This window comes from Pochonia chlamydosporia, chromosome 1 (assembly GCF_001653235.2).
Source record: "Pochonia chlamydosporia 170 chromosome 1, whole genome shotgun sequence".
Taxonomy (NCBI): domain Eukaryota; kingdom Fungi; phylum Ascomycota; class Sordariomycetes; order Hypocreales; family Clavicipitaceae; genus Pochonia; species Pochonia chlamydosporia.
The window spans coordinates 7685915-7702985 of record NC_035790.1 but is presented as its reverse complement, the minus strand read 5'-3'; the positions used below and the strand labels follow the sequence as shown (position 1 = coordinate 7702985).

Here is a 17071-nt window from a genome sequence, read left to right as displayed (position 1 = left end):
CTTGCGGTGGCTTAGGTACTGTAATAAAATATTCGTGCTGGAATACGCAAAGATTTTATTCCAAATTGGGATTATTTCCTCAGGAGCATCATCAGGTATCAATCTCCATTACACTTTCCACAGGTGTTGCTTGTCCGATTTTGGTGAGCATGGTATCACGCCATGCAATGTAGTCAGACTTTCTGGCTTCACTCAGCAAGTCATAGCGTTCTTGCAGCATAGTGTCTGCACGTCGCGTCGGCAACGGAGCCTCTGAGCTCTCGAGCCCGTCGTCCGACACGTCAAGGTCCGCCTTTGTGGTAGAGTTGAGTACATCGACAATCCCATCATACCAGTCTCCAGAGAGCCAGTCGTTTTCGTTTATTTTAGCCACGGCTGCGTCAAAATCTCTCGATTTTATGTCATGCCAGCCCTTCCATGCATCAAGGCCCTCCATTTCGGGAACTGCGGCTTCCTGACTGGCCTTTGTGAGAAGAGCAAGAATTTCCTTTCGCAGAGGCACATAGCCTTCGCGGTCGATACTGGCGCCGGATGTAATTGATCTGACACGCATAATGACGAAAAAGTACACGGCAGCAACCAGGTCAGTAACGTGTTGGATCACCCATTTATCCTCAGTTGGTCGGCCGTCGGGTTTGAGAATATGCTCCATGCCAGCGAACACTGTAGGTGCCAGTCGTTTGTGATCCGACTCAGCACACATAAATCTAATAACCGGTTGTATCCAAGAATGCACATGGCCCTTGGAGTTTTGTGAGTCGTGAGCATTTGCCTTTACTGTTGAAGCGTTGCCATTCTTTGAAGGTGTGCGAAATTGAGCCAAGGCTGCCTCCTTTGTTGGAGTTTGTCTTGATGGTAGCTTACGCGTTTCCGACTTTGACGGAGTGCCATTATCGCGCTGCCTTGAGCTCGGAGTTCGAGTCCGTGTTGACTTGGGCGTTGATGTGGGATTTGGAAGGATATTGTCTAAGTGCGTATATAGTCTCTTGTAAATGCGAGGGGGGATTGGGGGACGAGGTTCGATGGGAGGCAGGTCGAGAGTAATTTTGAGGCTAAAGAGGTATCAGCAATCGTATGTGTAATCGAAATTGTAAAATACGAACCGGTCACAGGCAATATTAGCACAGGCATATTGTCTGGCTATCTCCTCCTCGGCCTTCAACGTGCTTGCTCGATGCCGAGATTGTGCAAGCAATGATCCTGCTAATTCTACCAGCGACGGAGGTAGATCTGAGCCATATGTTGGCATCAAAGACAGCAATGCCTGCTCAATTTGTCTGCTCATCGTGAGGGCTTGTGACGCGCCAGGTCTGGGCTTGACGCGTGGGCTGCCTCCGAGCGTGTGAGCGGGCAATTGTGATGCGTAGATCAACAGACCCAAGGGGTTTCTCTACGCAGCTAGAAGAAGATAGGTGATAACTGATTTTGTAGAAAGAAATGCGTCTTGTGCTGGGGTGCCGGATTATGTTGTAGTTGTGGTGGAGAGAATGCATGCTCAGTACCAGGTGACAGACAGCTGTTGGCCAAAACTGATGTTAGCTTGATGCTTATCGATAGAGGTGGTTGCCGTTCGCTCTGGAGTTGTATCCATCCAGACATTCCCTGCCACATGCGGGATGGACAAGGCCAGGCGGGGACATGAACCAATCCAGCGCGATTGATCCGCCGTAACTTCAAATGTCAAGTTCCATGTCTCCCCTCGCAGCCCCTGATTGGAGACCACTAATCCTGGTTCAGGCCCTGGAAACTGCCGACGTCTCAACTCACCTTCCTCCATGTCCCAGTCCAACGGCACGCCGAGAATCTGCATCCAATGTTCGGCACCCCCGTCCTGCCGCAAACGCCACCAGTCAGATCAGACACGACAGAAAGCTAGCCCCTTTCATCTCGTCTATAACAACATCGAAATAACCACCCGTCGAGCCATTGAGTCTCTCCAGCACACTCATAAACTACCACTCAGACCACAAATAATGCGCACAACGTTATTATTACCAATTGCCCTCTCGGGCCTGGCCAGCGCCCACGGCAGCCACAGCCAAAAGCCCATTGTCGGCGCCGATGCCAGCTGGATGGAAAGGCACATGGCCGGTATGTCTCACGGCACTCAGCCCAGAACACTCTAAATACTCCTCCATTGTCCCTCCTCTAGGTAACGAAACAAATAACTAACGTGCGCGGCCGCAGAGGAACACCACATCGATTCCTGGGACGCGGGCGCCTTCTTCGCCCTCCACGACTACAACTCCGATGGCGCATGGCAAGGCGAGGAAATCATGCGAACTTACGGCTTAATGGACCCCTCCAACAAGGACATGTCGCACGACAAAAAGCTCGACGTCCTGCAGCACCTCATGGGATTGCTGGACACGGACCACGACGGAGAAGTTTCAGGCAGAGAGTTCAAGCAATTTATCGATCGCGGCAACACGTTGCCGGACATGGGTACCGGGCCCGGCCACCATGGCGACGACGAGTACGAGTACGAGATCCACCATTGGGAGAAGTATCACGATGAGAATACGAAGCTGGAGGATCTGACGCATCCGGAGGATATCGAGCATTTTAAACACCATGAGGCGATGGAGTTGGCCGAGGAAGCTCAGGCGGCTATGGACAAGAAGTCAATTATCGAGGAGAATATCCCGGCCAAGTTTCGAAGACAATGATTCCCGATGGGTGGGAATTAGATGCATGGGTGGTGCTTGAGGGAGTGTTTGGGTTCAACTTTGGGAATATCATGATTAGAGTTGCATGCGGTATGTGACAAATGATGGATCAAGCATCCAGGTGGTATATACTGTACATTGGCGGCATGGGAAATGGTGCATCATGTGTTATCTGACTTTGTAACAATACGCACATCAAAAACGCAATGCCACACCCCGGGCGCATACGTCTTGACCTTTTCCACCTCCTCCGCCGTTATCACCCTGCCCAGATGCTTCTCTTCTTCATTATCCCGCAAAAGAGCCTGTATCTCGTCCCGTCTCGTGTCAATCTCAGCGTCACCCACATTCTCATGAAGATGCAGCCATGCCTCTCCGCCATCCATGGTCGCCGTCCTCGTCAGAAACAGCGAAATATCCCACGTTAATCTACTGGTAGGCAGTAATCCACAATTAACATGCCTCACATCCCGAAGCCATCCTCCTCTCTTCATCTCCTCGCTTCTCCACCGCGCATTCTCATTACTCTCCGAAAACACCACAATAGTCGCCGTACTTTTCATGATCTCAACTGTAGACCGTTTCAGTCCCTCTCCCTGGATAACCTCTACACTCCACCTATTCAACTGCGCTCCACGACGAAGGGCCTCCACGCTCCAGGGATTAAGCTCCCAGCAGAGCACCCGCATGCCTAGCTTTGCGTAGCACAAGGTGAAATACCCGATTCCGGCGTATAAGTCCACCGCCCATGTGTCGTGTGTTTTCTCACGAGTTCCACCACCCTTGCGTGCGGGAGGGAACTGCAGCAGACGGGCTTTTTCCTTGACGTTGCCCCGACTGAACATTGTCCAGCGGGGAGCCCAGGTTTGGTGTATGCCGTTTTGCTTGGTAGATACCCAGAATGCTTGCTCGAAATCTTCCTTGGACGGGGAATTGCTTGGTGCGGCTGGGCCGAAGTCACCGTGTAAAATTCGCAAGCCGCTGGGGCTGCGGATGACGTTTTCGTATGTTCCGTCTTGATTCTGCGGGGGAATACCTTCGTTGATGGCTAAATGTGTTAGTTTTAGTGTTGATTTTCCGGTTTTTGAGATATGTTGGAGGATCAGTTCCCAGAGTGCGCTGGTGGTTTGCTCATTTTGCCGTTGCAGCTCCGTGGCCCATGAGCTATTGGTGAAGCTGCCGGCGGGTAACAGCGCCATGGGCTCGTAAATAGTAAATCGTTTAGGCGCATTCTCGCAGAGACTTCGTTTCCAGGTTACTGTGTCCGCATCTTGCGGCGCTTCGAGGTTGGAAAGCCATGTTGAGATGGCCGCCTGGATTGGGTCAACGTGAGGTTGAGGCTTGGGCATTTAAGCTGTTATAATGCTGTGACATTGAGCGAGTCGGGAGTTGATAGTATTTGAGGGCCGGTTGATTCCGATTTGCTCAACACATTTTTCAACTGTGCTACGAGTTCCTTCGAGCGTAGTCGCAGTTCAGGCGTTTTCGTCAAGAGTCATGATGAGGTTCAAGTTGGCCAGAGCCGGCCCACACAACTTGAAGTCACAAATGTGGAATCTTGAATGGCAACCACGCACTCGTAAGTCGCACAACATAATACCCAAACAACCATAAATGCCATTATCATTCGTACCACAAGTCATGGATATCTCAATCGTATGCTAATTTACATCTAAAGCCTTCTTCCGTTCAGCACCCAAACATCATCTTCTAACATTCATGCATCACAAGAAGTAGTCGCTCGGCCCTCTCCTGCTCGCAGGCACATGCCTCTGATCATCCGGTACCGCCGAAAATATGCTAAATCTTGGGTTCAAATCTTTGTCTACAGTCATGATTGAAGCAACGTTGCCGCATCGGTAGCAGTAGTTTGGTGCAGACCAAACCGTTACAACCGAGCTTTCAGCAAAATGATACTGTCGACAGTTAGCATCTCGTGCGATGAAAACGACCTTCCTGACTCAAGTACTCCATACCTTGTAACCTTCATTGACGAGCTGGTGAGCTCGCGCAATCAACTTCAAGCCGTTTACATGATTAAATTCGGTGGCGACCTTGTCACCAAAAAGCCAGCCGGCGCCTCGTGGGCTGATGGCCCATGTTTCGACATCCTCGGGGTCCGACCAGACCAAGTCGCAAAACGCTCCTTCGTGGGGGATCTCCTGGGCACGGGCAACAACGCGAATTTGGTCAATCGTTCTGATTTCAGGGCTCAGACCACCGTGGACACATAGTACTTCGCCGTCGACAATGGCTGCAAGAACGAGAAAATCAAAGACGTGGCAGCAAGCCTTCCAGACCGAGGCGTTTCCATATTTTTGCTGACATTCTTCATAAAAGCCGTAAACCTGTGTGATTTGCCGGGATTCGTGGTTGCCACGGACGAGAACAATTCGGTCGGGGTACCTAGAGCAGAAAAGTTAGTTATCAACGGATCATTGATTTGACCTTGTCAGTACTAACTTGGCCTTCAAACACATAAGTAACGTAAAGGTCTCCAAACTGAAGTAGCCTCTGTCGACAAAGTCTCCGAGGAAAATGAACCGGGTCTCCGCGCTCTGAACAGATGTGACGTTGGTGCCTGATAAAGATGATCCTGGGCGAGAACCAGCAGGCGCATCGGCATCATCCTCGCCCTCAGCGCCACTCGTATCACCCACGGGAGACCGCAGCTTCTTCCTCAATTTGGGGTTTGTGATTTCGCTCGGCGGCTCGATGTCGTCGGATGTGATGACCGTCGTGGCTGTTTTCGGCGCTTGAACATTACTCTCTCCCGGCATGCCACCAGACACCCGGAACAACTCCAAAAGATCATAAAACTGGCCGTGTATATCTCCGCAAACTGTGACGGGCGTGCAGACGGGTTGAATGTTGGATTCTGATATTCCCAATACCAGTCAGCGCCGTTTTGGGGAACGGCTGCGCAGCGACGCCCCTCGTCACTGTGTGTCAACAGTGGAAGAAGACTCACCTTCCATAAGTATCTCCTTCACCTTCTCGCACAACTCCTTCATGGCCCTTTCGGGCAGATAGTGGCATTGTTTAGCTTCCTCCAGCCATTCGTCCAAGCCCGCATTGGGACCCAAGTTGGCGGGGCCCGGTCGAGGGACGTTTGTCGCCATAATTCGTGAAGGCTCCGAAGGAAGGGGGAAGCCTCGTCGGAATCGAAGCCGAAGAAAGGATTATCACAGACCGCCACAGCAGTAGTAACGGATAGTGGCAATCCCGTGGAGAGGATGGACCAGATGAGTTGGACCGTCCTAGTTCTGTGATGGATGGACGTGAGGTCGTAATCAGGGAACGAAGAGCGATAGTCGGATCTTCTTCGGGCCTGATGTCACAACGGGCGGTGCCTGTGGCAGCTGAGGTCAGGGTAGCACAGGCACTTGCGCAGGTCGCTGGCGCCACAGGCTGGTAGTAGGGGAGTCAAATCAATGGGGTCTGGCACTCCGTATTTTGCGGTGAATGGAGAATTACTGTGCTTGAGTTGATGGGACTCTCGTAATACATGCGACCAGACTTGCATGCCATGACGAATCTTCCTTGTCCCGAGTGCCATTCAGCCCCAACCGGAGCAGTGATGCATGCTTTTGGCCGCGGCTTGTATGATTGCCACCACAACCATGCCTCGTACAATTTGCATTTTCCCTATATATTGCGGCTACGGCAATTTAAAGTTTTCAAATCTCTTCCTACTTCCAAATAACACGAATTCAAAAGTAAATAAATCAACCGATAACCTCGGAAGATCTATCCAGCACGTCTTCGTCAATCCCACCATCCACGTGACCCAATCCTCTTTGTCCCTTCCTCATAAGCCAGTCTAGTGACTCCAGTCCATGGCAGCAGAGGCTTTTGGCAACCACAGCTCCACCGCCCTGTGGGGCTCCTCAGCCAAACTCATCAAGACCTTTGACTTCAATTGTACCTAATCCTACCTGCATTTCATGTTTTCTCTTTTTCAATATATATTGCCGCCTCGCAACTCACGCCGTTCTGCAAGAGTGCCGGCCCACGACGTGGATAGCTTCGCACCCAGCATGCGCCATGTCCACACAGCCGCCACAAGTCCTTTCGCGTAAGGCAAACGGAACATCTAGCGGCACAGCCAGCCAAATATCAGACCCAGCCAAGGTGAGACAGCGAGTGAGGGTATCACAGGCCCGTCGCGACCAGTCTCCGGCACCACATCAGAGCTCCCTGACTTACGTGAACATTGGACAGGGCAAGGGAACTGATACCTCCGGCAACACGGCAAAGTCTTCTAAGGGGCGAGGAGCCAGTGACAGACGATCAGGGGCCACTAAAGTACTCCAGAACCTCAAGCTTTATACGTGTGAAAATTCTAACATTACTCAGGGTACCAATGATGGAGAAGTAGCAACAAGATCTCCACGATCCAAATCCCAGAATGAAGGAGAGAAGGTAGTTGTTCGGCGATTGCCTCCGGGCATGACAAGGGATGAATTTGTTGCTATCCTTGGACCCGAGTGGGAAGTCTCCAAAGGCAAGGTGGACTGGTTTAGCTATGTCACTGGAAAGATTTCCACCGAGTATGTCACTGACCCAAGGTTCGTTCATCTGTCATGTCACTAACTTTTATCGAAAAAAGTCCCTCAAAGCCGTCACGCCCCGGTCGGGCATACCTTCACTTGGTGCGAAAAGATGACATCATGCCCCTCAGTGATGCTGTAAGGACTGCTACATGGGAGGATGCAAAATCCACATTCACTAATCCATCATTAATTGGACCGCCCACGTTGGAATTCTCAATTTACAAAAAGGTTCCCAGTACTAAGAAACGGACGGACGCGCGGCAAGGCACCATTGACCAGGACCCGGAATTCATGGCGTTCCTCGAAGGCCTCGCTAATCCCGCGCCAATGAGGGACAGTATCGATGTTGAAGAGGCTGCCGAGTCTGCCAAAGCCGACACGAAAGTCACCACCACTCCGCTGGTCGAATTCTTGAAGGAGAAGAAAGCGAACAAGGGGAAGGATGGAAAGAACTCCAAATCTGGAAAAGGGAAGGGTGGATCCAAGGACGACGAGTCATCCGGTAGGAAGAAGGGCAAGGAATCACGAGGCGAAAGGCAGGAGAAAGCACCCAAGGAAACGGTGAAGATTCTGACCAAGAAGGCTGCAACGGAGCAAGCTGCCGAAGGGGCAAAGAAAGCTGCGAATCAGATTGCGACGGCGAACGCTGCTTCTAACGCTGCAGCTGCTGGGTCCTCTGACGCCCCAAAGAGCCGACGAGCTGGAATTGCTGCGGCTGCTAGAATCTTGCAGCGAGACCTTGGTCTTAGCCCAGGAAGCGCACATCGGCGGGCACGTCACGATGCTGCCAAGGCTGAAGCGGATGCGAAGGCGGCAACCTCTGCAACTAAGGAGAGCAACGGCAATTCCACGGACACTGCTACCGCCGCAACAGCGTCAACGCAGCCGACACCGGCCGATGCCGCAGCACAAACTCCGAAGAGTCGTCCAGAAAGTCCAGTTACTTCAAAACCACAAACCGGGCGGAGAAACCGTGGTGGGAAGGGTGCAGTCGATAAGGGCAAGGCAGCAGGTAACGAGACTCCAGCTGCACAACCGACGGCTGCCAACCCTCCAGTTATTCTGAAGAAGAAGACCGATGCCGAAACCAATCAAAAGGCTGCCGAACCGCCAGCCACGGCACCAGCGGTGAATGCCAACGCTAGCGGCAAACAAGCGAGCAAAGAGAGAGGTAACAACAAGCAAGCATCGCAGAAGAAGTCGGCCTCTGTCTCAGCAAATGCAATTCGCGCATTCGTTAAGCACGTCAACGCCTCGCAAGGAGTCAACGATGCGTCGCTTAGGGAGGCTCTCGGCTCATTCGGAAATATCACACTCGTTGAGATCGACAAGCGTAAGGGATTTGCTTATGTCGACTTTTCAGAGCACGATGCTCTGGTGAAGGCCGTCTCTGCAAGCCCAATTCAAGTCGGCCAGGCCAATGTACAGGTGCTGGAGCGAAAGGACAAAAAGCCTGCGGCTTCTGCGCCAGCGGCAGCGGGAAAAGAGAGCACTACACCAAACAGCGAAAAGGAGAAGGACAAGGACAAGGAAAAAGAAAAGCCATCCGGAGGCCGTGGCCGAAGAGGACGGGGCGGTGGAAAAGCCGCTTCCACCGCTACCAATGGTCAGGCCACTGCAGCGGCAGCTCCGGCTTCAGGTGCTGCAGCAACGAGCACCGGAGGGTGAGAAGATGAATGCCTTGAGAACTGCATACACTTACAAGTTTTGATTCAACACAACACCCTTGACGGGATCAGCCGGGTATAGCATTACAATATGCTTGCCAGCGTATCTAAATGTGCCAGGTAATGCTGCACAGGAAACGGGCATGCCGTACAAGTACGACATCTGACGACAGTTTGCAGCTGGAGTTGGAATGGCGACATGTTCACCCGAAGCTTGTGCACGGTGTGTGATGCCCCAGCACAGCAGTACGGATGACCACAGGCGGCCAGGCGAATTGATCGTTACCGAGTGACACTTTGTAAGAGGAGGAAAGTCACTTCTGTAGACTTTTTAGCGGGGATTCATCTTAACTGATCCCGAGGAATAGCTGCTCGCAGTGTCTTAAAACATTGCCCATAGAGTATGTGATTATTTACAGAAGCCATCATGTTGTTTTCTCGATTCTCAATCAGCATTTCGTCTTGATGGCTCTGACAACTAGCACAGTCAGCTATTTCAGGTCCATGTCTACGATCGACTCAGCTCAGGATAATACTTCAATTCCACAACATGAAACGGATCTCACGGCCCGTAGTCTAGACTTAAAATATTATACCAACCACCTTCACCCAACGCGACGGGACTGTGAGCATGGTGTCAGCGCCATCCGCGACGAGAAGACACATTGTCTCAACGATGTTTAATCGCATCGCCATATCAAGAGGTGGCAGATTCCAAGCGCACCTTGCCATCTGCCCAGATCTACATGGAATGGGTTAGGGAGAAGCTAAATACTTATCAAACTAACTACAACATTCAATGACGTCTGCCATGCGAATCCCTACTCTAGTTGAAAGGATCCAATTCCAGCGAATGCTATAATTAGCGGACCTCAACCAAGTGGATATGCTTATTGCGTCAACAGGAATGTTGACAACCAACTTAAAGCCAAAATGACTATCACCGCGTTGCCAATTGTTCAACAAATTTTATTTTCTTGCAACTGTACTAATTGTATTTTATTCAAAATCATACAGCAACCATGATACTGCGGAAAGTTTTTACACAAGTTGCGTCGGGTATCTGTCTTCTCGGGGTAGCTCATGGCCACAAGTTCTGCGACAAACCACCAGATGTAATCACCAACTCACCAGACGATCTCATCATTCGCGCAAACTGCGAAAACTTCAAAATCAGCGATGTTAGTTGCCCAATTATCCTATTGCAAAAAGATGGTTTCCTAACTGCTCAGCCCCAAACATGCATCTACCGGCCTCCCGGAGCTCAACTGGTTTCCATCTCAGCGAGCCAGAACTCAAGCAGCGAGAAACTTGCCGTCTTTGTACCCGAAAAATATAACGCAAAGGACGTACAGCATGCGCTCATCATGGTGGCCGGGAAACTAAGCAACGCGGGCCTCTATTGGGAGAGACTGCGAAACGTGTCGGAAGGACTCGCCGGGACGCGGTTCAAAAGCAGGAACGCTATTCCCGTTGCGCCGATTCTCTTTTCCGATCGATTTACGCCAGACTTACACGGTGAAGATGAGCTCTCGTGGGCGAGTCCAGGGGCTTGGATTGCCGGCCGGACTGCCAACTACCCTCCCACTACGAATCTCACATCCATTGACGCCCTGGAAGCACTCGTTGACGAGTTTTCCAACACGGAAAAGTATCCTGCCCTTACAAACATTACATTCATAGGACAAAGTGCAGGTGGGCAACTCGTACAGCGATACGCAGCTGCTGCCAAAGACCCTCCCCCGAACATACACATCCGCTATGTGCAGAACAATCCCGCAACATGCAGCTACTTCACAGCCCAGCGGCCCTCCGTAAAAGGCGCTTCTATCCCATCCATCGACTCCTGCAAGAGATACGACCACTGGCCCTATGGCTTCACCGGCTTCAAGGGCACATCTACGGGGCGCAAGACGCCGAGGCAGTATTTCGAGCAGTACATCTCGCGGGATGTCGTTGCGACGGTGGGATACCTCGACACGAATCCGTGTAGTGGTGATCAGGGCTGCCGAGCGGTCATGCAGGGCGGGCGGAAGCGAAGGAACCGGAATCTGGTTTGGTATAGGTATGTACATGAGTTGGCGAGGACGGGGGAGGATCTGCGCGGGTTTCCGGGCAGGTTTGAGGGATTGCCGGACTGGAGTGGTGGGAGGGTGAGGTTGAGGCTTGCGCTGGCGAGGAACGCGGGGCATGAGTTTCAGGATATTTTTCAGACGGAGGTTGGGCTTTCGGCGCTTTTTGATGATGGGAATGTGATGGAGGGGTTTAGGCCGGGGAGGAGGGGAAGGGTTGGATGAGCATGAGGATGTGGTTGTGAGTTTGAGATGAATGGGTTAGAGGTTATAGGTTTGGGGGCGTATGTTGAGTTGATGAGTTGGGGTTGAGATGGGTATGACTGAGTAACGGGTATATGGCAAGACCATGTTGAAGTTTGAGGGATAGAATGGATGTGATGAGCCTTGTGTGTGTATCAGGAGTTTTGGTGCTAGCTTACACAATATGCTCTATTAGTCGGAAATCGACTCTACATAGACTTCCGAATCAGTCATCTGTGGTTTATAACTCGTGACAACTCCAAGTTGAACTGTTGACAACTGCTGAATGGATGAAAATGCCTTATCATCTAGTTTATAGGTCATAGTGACTCCAAGTTAGACTACGGACAACTACTCAATGCATGGTAATCCCGTCTTCAAGTTTATAGGTCATGATAACTCCAACTCTGAACTACTGGCAACTGCTAGCTGCTAAATCGATGATGATGCCCCGTTGAATATAGTTACCAAAGTTAATAAACCACAGGCTGTCTGACAACTATCGTCCAGTAACCTGCCTGTCAACATAGCTCACAAAAGGTCATTCTCATCTACATCGTGGCAGACCGTAACCTCCCGAGATTGACACAGGTCCAAAGACGGCGACATTTAACTGCAGTTTCGAGGAATGGACTCTTGCAGCAGGTTCCTATCTATACATCCCTCATGCTGATCCGTCTCCAACACACTTCGCTTCAAACTGAATACACATCACCTCCAACTCCAAGACACAACCAAAGCAAATCTAATCAAACCAAACCGCAAGCTCCACGAATGCAATCAAAAACCCCAGACCAAACCACCAAGCACATACCTCCTTCACAACCACACCGCAAACATTTGAAACCAAACCATCTAAACCACGCCCATCACCCTCCCCAGCAAAAACACCAAAACCGCCATCCCAAATCCCACCACCAAAGCCTCCCAATCCCTCGCAACCCTCCTCACCCACGCCCTCAGATCCCCCAACCACAACACCTCGCCAGCATCCCTCCTACAAACCCTCAACCCCGGCAACCCATCAATACTATCCCTATTATTCAGCGTCTGATACTCCCTGATCCCATTCCCATCCGCCTTCTTCGCCAGCATAACATCCATAGTCGGCCGCGCCTCAAACACACACAGCTCATCCAGCCTCCCCTTCTCGCCCACGCCCTCACCATTAAATCCCTTCTGCAGCAACTCCTCCGGCCTCTCATCACCAGCCACGTACAGACCCCTCTTCACACGGGGCACCCCATACCCACACGACGTCTGCACCTCCCATATGTCAGCTACGATGACGGCGCGCGCCCCGTCAAAGGCGTCGCGTTTTCCCTTGGCGATGGCGCGGACGAGCGGCGCAAACTCGGCGTCGTTGTACTCGACGACGCGGGCGCGGCAGAAGAGCCGCATGATGCGGGGGGTGTCGCCGAGGGACATGAACATTATGCACAGGCGGCCGTTCTCGTAGGCGTGGGAGATGGTCTCGCAGCCGGAGCCGGTGCGGTCGATGTAGGCGCAGCGGTTGGGGGTGAGGATGGCGAAGTGCGTGTCGGTCATGCCCTTGGGGGAGACGTTGATGTGGGCGGCGTGTTTGCCGGCTGAGCCGGTGAAGAAGACGGGTTGGCGTTGGGCCCAGGAGGAGAGGTCGGTGGTGAGATGGGGGAAGAGCTTCATTTTGGCGGTTGTGGTGATAATTGGTGGTGGTGATGGTGTTGAAGAAGATGGTGTTGATGGTGGCTGCTTTGAGTTTGGTGGTGGTGAGAGTGAAATGTGGTGGAATGAGGAGTCGTTGGCTGCACGAAAGTGAGGTGATTATAATTTTCGAGTGATGATTAAAGCCGTCAACGTTGTAAACAACAACAGCATTCCATTTCCCAGATTGCACCTTGGACAAATTGAAGGGTTGGAAACTAGTCTGTTGCATACAACAAGTCAAGGTACAAGTAGCATGAAAAGTAGAGTGAGGGGTGGTTTGTTTGTCAACACTAACTTCAAGTTAAAAAACACAGAAATGGGTACATCTAAAATACACATTACAACCAGAGAAAAAATGTCAGAACACGAGGAACACGAGTTGAGGCCAATTAACTCCAACGCCCTTCTCACTGAATTACATGTGCCCAATTCAATCCTGCGTGTAACTCGGCTCAAGCTCTGTTTGGCCATTCCGCTTCAAAGTCTGTTCCGGCTGGCGTCTTGGAGACGGAGGCGGTATCGGACACCGAGATGACTGGACTCGCCAGTGTCACCACCACCCTTGACTTTGACCACACCAGACCGTACCAAACCATACCACACCAGACTTGTGCCGCTGGACCAAACTTCCCCAAGAGCGTTCAACACTTGGCATAATAAGTTAATAATCATTGCAACGGGCCGTTTCTCCGCTGATCCACTGCTGGACCGCCAACATGCCTCGTTCTTTTCAATGGTCAATGGTCAATGTTCCCAGGTGCCCAGTCCTCCCTCCGTCTTATTGTGCCTGCGTCAAGAAACGGTCCGGCCTGCAGCAAGCTTGAGTGACACACAAGACACGGCACTTGTATACCATGACTGACTGCGCGCCTTCAAGGTTGTAACCGAGACATGCCAACGTGTACTAGATAGACAAACAATGGCTCTGTACAGAGTGGTGCGGGGGCACATCAATGATGGCATGGCGTGGTCTGGCACGTTCTGACTGCCAAGTTGTTCATGCCGTCCATGTCTTGTGCCATCAAACCATCAATTCTTCATGCCTGCAAGTCGAAGCACGGATTCCCCACCCCCACCATGAGGGTGATGGTCATGATTGAGGGTGACAATGACAATGAGAATTATGGACACCAGAATGCTCAAGTGGGCAGGCAGCAGCACTGGCCCACTTTTCCCACATCAATTGTCAACGACAAGCTCCAAGAAGTTGATGTTCAAGCTGACCGACTGACTGACGCACATCAGCACGTCAACACATCAGTCGTCCACCAACGACAAATCGGCCGCACAGCACTCACTGTGACCAAAAACCTTAATCAGGCTCTTAAGACCATGTTTGGTCTAAGCCACCGTCAATGCAAGCCTTCTGTTACACAAGTTAGTTGTGAATAATACATTATGGGTTTGCATAAAGTACACACTCACACAAGCCAAATTCCCCAAATGTTGCGTTGCTTCTGCCGCGTGGTGTATGTAGTACATGATGGCTGATCCATGTCCTTTCTCCCAACTACCTGGTCATTGGGAACGGCTGATAATTACCATTCTCATAGTCGTCCTCCGATGCGGGCGGGTATGATGCTCCGTGGCCAGCGCCGTACATGCCTGAGCTCATCGGCCTGCCTGCTGTGCGCGGCACCGTAGAGTAAGCAACGTCCTTGAAGCCCCGTGACATGGCTGGGACCTGTGTAGAGCTGATGCGGTTTGGCCGCACAGTTGGCTGCATGGGTGATGCACCAGGCACAGGTACACCAGCACCAGCACCAAGCCTGGAACCCCAGCCCTCGATGAAGTTCAGTCTTTGGCCGTTGGATGCTGATGCTGATGTTGGCTTTTCTTCAAACCGTCCCTTGAGTCGTTCCTTTTCTGCCTTTTGCTCCTTCATCTCTCGGCTCTTGTCCTTCTTGTGCCCACGCTCCTCACGATGCTCTTTTTTGCTCGACTTGTGCGACGACTTTGTCCGCTCCGGAAGGACGGTAGTTGCCCCAACAAAAGCTGGTGATGGAGCAGCTGGAGGGACACCGCCAGCGCCGCCTAACGACGCTTCGAGCACATAATTTAGTTCTTGTAGCTCGGCCGTTTCGTTCCTGGATTGTCTAAGCTCTCTGACTAAGACGGCGTTTTCCTCTTCGCAAGTCGCCAGACGCAAGGTTAAACCGTCCTGCTTCTTCTGCTCTTCCAGCAGCTTCTTGTTGGCCTGCTCCGCCACCTTCTTGCATCGGTCGCATTCACCGTAGGGCTGCTCCAACAGCTTCTTGTATCGATCAATCTCAGCGTAGGCCTGGTCCAATAGCACCTTGTATCGGTCGCATTCATCGCGGGCCTTGTTCAATTCGGTATTGTATTGTGTTCGAGCAGGAACTTCGTCGTCATATTCGTAGGCTGCACTTGTACGTGGGTTCTCGTCAGTGGGAATCGATAAGGAAACTCTGCGTCGTGAGGGCGATGGAGATGGTGGTGTTCCAACGGCACCACTCATTGTGTAAGTCCTCATGTTGCGGCTAATATTTGCCGATGCTCGCTGCGCAGACGACGGCATGACTTTTTGGTTTCGTAACTTTGGTTGCCAGCGTCCCCAAGTTGCTTGCTCTTCTTTTTGCTTTTCTGGTTCTTCTGATGCAGGCACACCGAACAAAAAGCAAGCAAACAAGCCTTTGCTCCACTAGCCCGGCGCGGACACCGGTTGAATCGGCGGATGATTGCGCTAGGCAGCCAAGGCACTTGTAGATGAAGATATCCTCAAACGCTCTTGGGATCTGAAGAGAAACTTTTTCTTTAATTTTTTCTTTCGCGCCTTCCTTCGCTTGTTGTCGACTCAGCTCAAAGAGGCAGTCACTGGCCAGTGCGGTCTGGTGGGTTGTAATTTCACCTGTGGCTACTTGTAGGCCAGGCCAGGGATCAGACTGGCGGTAACGAGGCAAAAAAAAAAAAAAAAAGTTGTGACAAGGGTACAGGACAAGACAGGAAATGCCTGGTCTGGTATGACAAGTATAAGCTGGACAGTCACTGTTGGGTTTTGGCCAGGGTTGATGACAGTAGAAGCCCAACAGGATGACAGTTGTGTGTGCAGCTTTTCTGTGAAAAGGAAACTAAAACGATGTGATGGTATGAATACAGGAAAGGAGGAGGGAAGAATGGGAGGATGTGAAATATATTTATTGTTCTAGCAGGCAGCCTGTCAGATTGCTGTGGGAGAGGTAAGGTGGGAGGTGGGCGGCGTGCGTCGTCTTGGCTGACTCTGGACTCTAGGGGTGGGCGGACACCAAATCGCAGCAAACCTGGAACAAACCTGCATCTTTGCAGTGCCGCCTACCAGTTTGACACTCCCGGGACACGCACAGGTCCGGAATGGGCAGTCTGTCCATTGTTTCTCAGGTTGGTTGCGCTGCTGCAAGGCGGGCTGAACACCCACCACTGCCGTCTGCTCAGATAAGATTTTGGCGAAACCTAGTGTCGTCGCCAGCTCACCCATAATCCTAGGCATGTCGGGACTTCCAGGATTATGATTTCAAAGCGCAAGGATTTCGGCTTTGTCAGGGTCTGATCGCAAGTAGTGGTACCAGCCTTGCGTTCTGGAATATAGGACTTTGTGCAGGCCAACTTGGTATCAAGACCAACTCCCACCCACTCCCACATACTCCCACATACTAGGTACTCAAAAAAAAAAACCAGTTGACCCACCACCCTGGCTGGTCCTGGTCCGGTCGTACACGCTATTTCGGTGATGGAGAAGAGAAAGTCGAAAAAGTTGATACCAGAGGAGGATCATGACCATGGCAACGACGCTCACCTTGATCCAATTGAAGATGAGTGGCTGAGCCAGAGTCAAACGGCCGCCACTTCCAACTAGCACTGGTAGTCTGGTTGGTTGCCTTGTCGCGATGCCCCTCCCGCACCATCCTTCGACCTTCAACCATTCACCACCTCGGTCGTCGTCAAATCCTCACACTCATCGCCATTTTTGACCCTGGCTCCCCCCAAGGCGGCCCGTCAGGCGGTTCGCCCACGCAATTCTCCAATCCCCTTTGCTGGACCCGGGTAGTCCACTCATGGCCGATGGCCGAGCTCCCCAGCCAGTGCGTTAGAGTTTCGATGCATTCCCCACGCTTTCTCATTTGATTCTCTGCGAGGCAGCTCTAGGCTGGCTGGCCATCATTGGAGCCTGAGAGCCTCGCCCG

At 51.7% G+C, this 17071-nt stretch overlaps 8 protein-coding genes across 8 annotated transcripts; 3 read left to right on the top strand and 5 right to left on the bottom strand.

Annotated features, from left to right (window-relative positions):
- Positions 1 to 91: 91 nt before the first annotated feature.
- Positions 92 to 1285, bottom strand: VFPPC_13195 (origin recognition complex subunit 6 (ORC6); the record flags this gene model as incomplete). The annotated part of the gene is made up of 2 exons (XM_018290972.1): positions 92 to 1052; positions 1104 to 1285. The coding sequence occupies 2 exons, from the start codon at positions 1283 to 1285 to the stop codon at positions 92 to 94; spliced, it is 1143 nt and encodes a 380-aa protein (XP_018138819.1).
- Positions 1286 to 1973: 688 nt separating this feature from the next.
- VFPPC_13194 (EF-Hand 1, calcium-binding site) lies at positions 1974 to 2669 on the top strand (the record flags this gene model as incomplete). Its single annotated transcript, XM_018290971.1, has 2 exons — positions 1974 to 2091; positions 2188 to 2669. 2 exons carry the CDS (start codon positions 1974 to 1976, stop codon positions 2667 to 2669), a joined length of 600 nt encoding a protein of 199 aa, XP_018138818.1.
- A 161-nt stretch (positions 2670 to 2830) lies between these two features.
- On the bottom strand, positions 2831 to 4018 carry VFPPC_02032 (tRNA wybutosine-synthesizing protein; the record flags this gene model as incomplete). Its single annotated transcript, XM_018281757.1, has 1 exon — positions 2831 to 4018. One exon carries the CDS (start codon positions 4016 to 4018, stop codon positions 2831 to 2833), a length of 1188 nt encoding a protein of 395 aa, XP_018138817.1.
- Positions 4019 to 4393: 375 nt separating this feature from the next.
- Positions 4394 to 5791, bottom strand: VFPPC_02031 (serine/threonine-protein phosphatase PP1-1; the record flags this gene model as incomplete). The annotated part of the gene is made up of 4 exons (XM_018281756.1): positions 4394 to 4585; positions 4646 to 5075; positions 5133 to 5547; positions 5641 to 5791. 4 exons carry the CDS (start codon positions 5789 to 5791, stop codon positions 4394 to 4396), a joined length of 1188 nt encoding a protein of 395 aa, XP_018138816.1.
- A 925-nt stretch (positions 5792 to 6716) lies between these two features.
- Positions 6717 to 8893, top strand: VFPPC_02030 (nonsense-mediated mRNA decay protein; the record flags this gene model as incomplete). Its single annotated transcript, XM_018281755.1, has 3 exons — positions 6717 to 6977; positions 7029 to 7222; positions 7282 to 8893. The coding sequence occupies 3 exons, from the start codon at positions 6717 to 6719 to the stop codon at positions 8891 to 8893; spliced, it is 2067 nt and encodes a 688-aa protein (XP_018138815.1).
- A 1021-nt stretch (positions 8894 to 9914) lies between these two features.
- Positions 9915 to 11189, top strand: VFPPC_13193 (transmembrane protein; the record flags this gene model as incomplete). Its single annotated transcript, XM_018290970.1, has 1 exon — positions 9915 to 11189. The coding sequence occupies one exon, from the start codon at positions 9915 to 9917 to the stop codon at positions 11187 to 11189; it is 1275 nt and encodes a 424-aa protein (XP_018138814.1).
- Positions 11190 to 12062: 873 nt separating this feature from the next.
- Positions 12063 to 12872, bottom strand: VFPPC_13192 (pyridoxamine phosphate oxidase family protein; the record flags this gene model as incomplete). The annotated part of the gene is made up of 1 exon (XM_018290969.1): positions 12063 to 12872. One exon carries the CDS (start codon positions 12870 to 12872, stop codon positions 12063 to 12065), a length of 810 nt encoding a protein of 269 aa, XP_018138813.1.
- Positions 12873 to 14403: 1531 nt separating this feature from the next.
- On the bottom strand, positions 14404 to 15372 carry VFPPC_02029 (leucine-rich repeats of kinetochore protein cenp-F/LEK1 domain-containing protein; the record flags this gene model as incomplete). The annotated part of the gene is made up of 1 exon (XM_018281754.1): positions 14404 to 15372. One exon carries the CDS (start codon positions 15370 to 15372, stop codon positions 14404 to 14406), a length of 969 nt encoding a protein of 322 aa, XP_018138812.1.
- Between the last annotated feature and the right edge of the window lie 1699 nt (positions 15373 to 17071).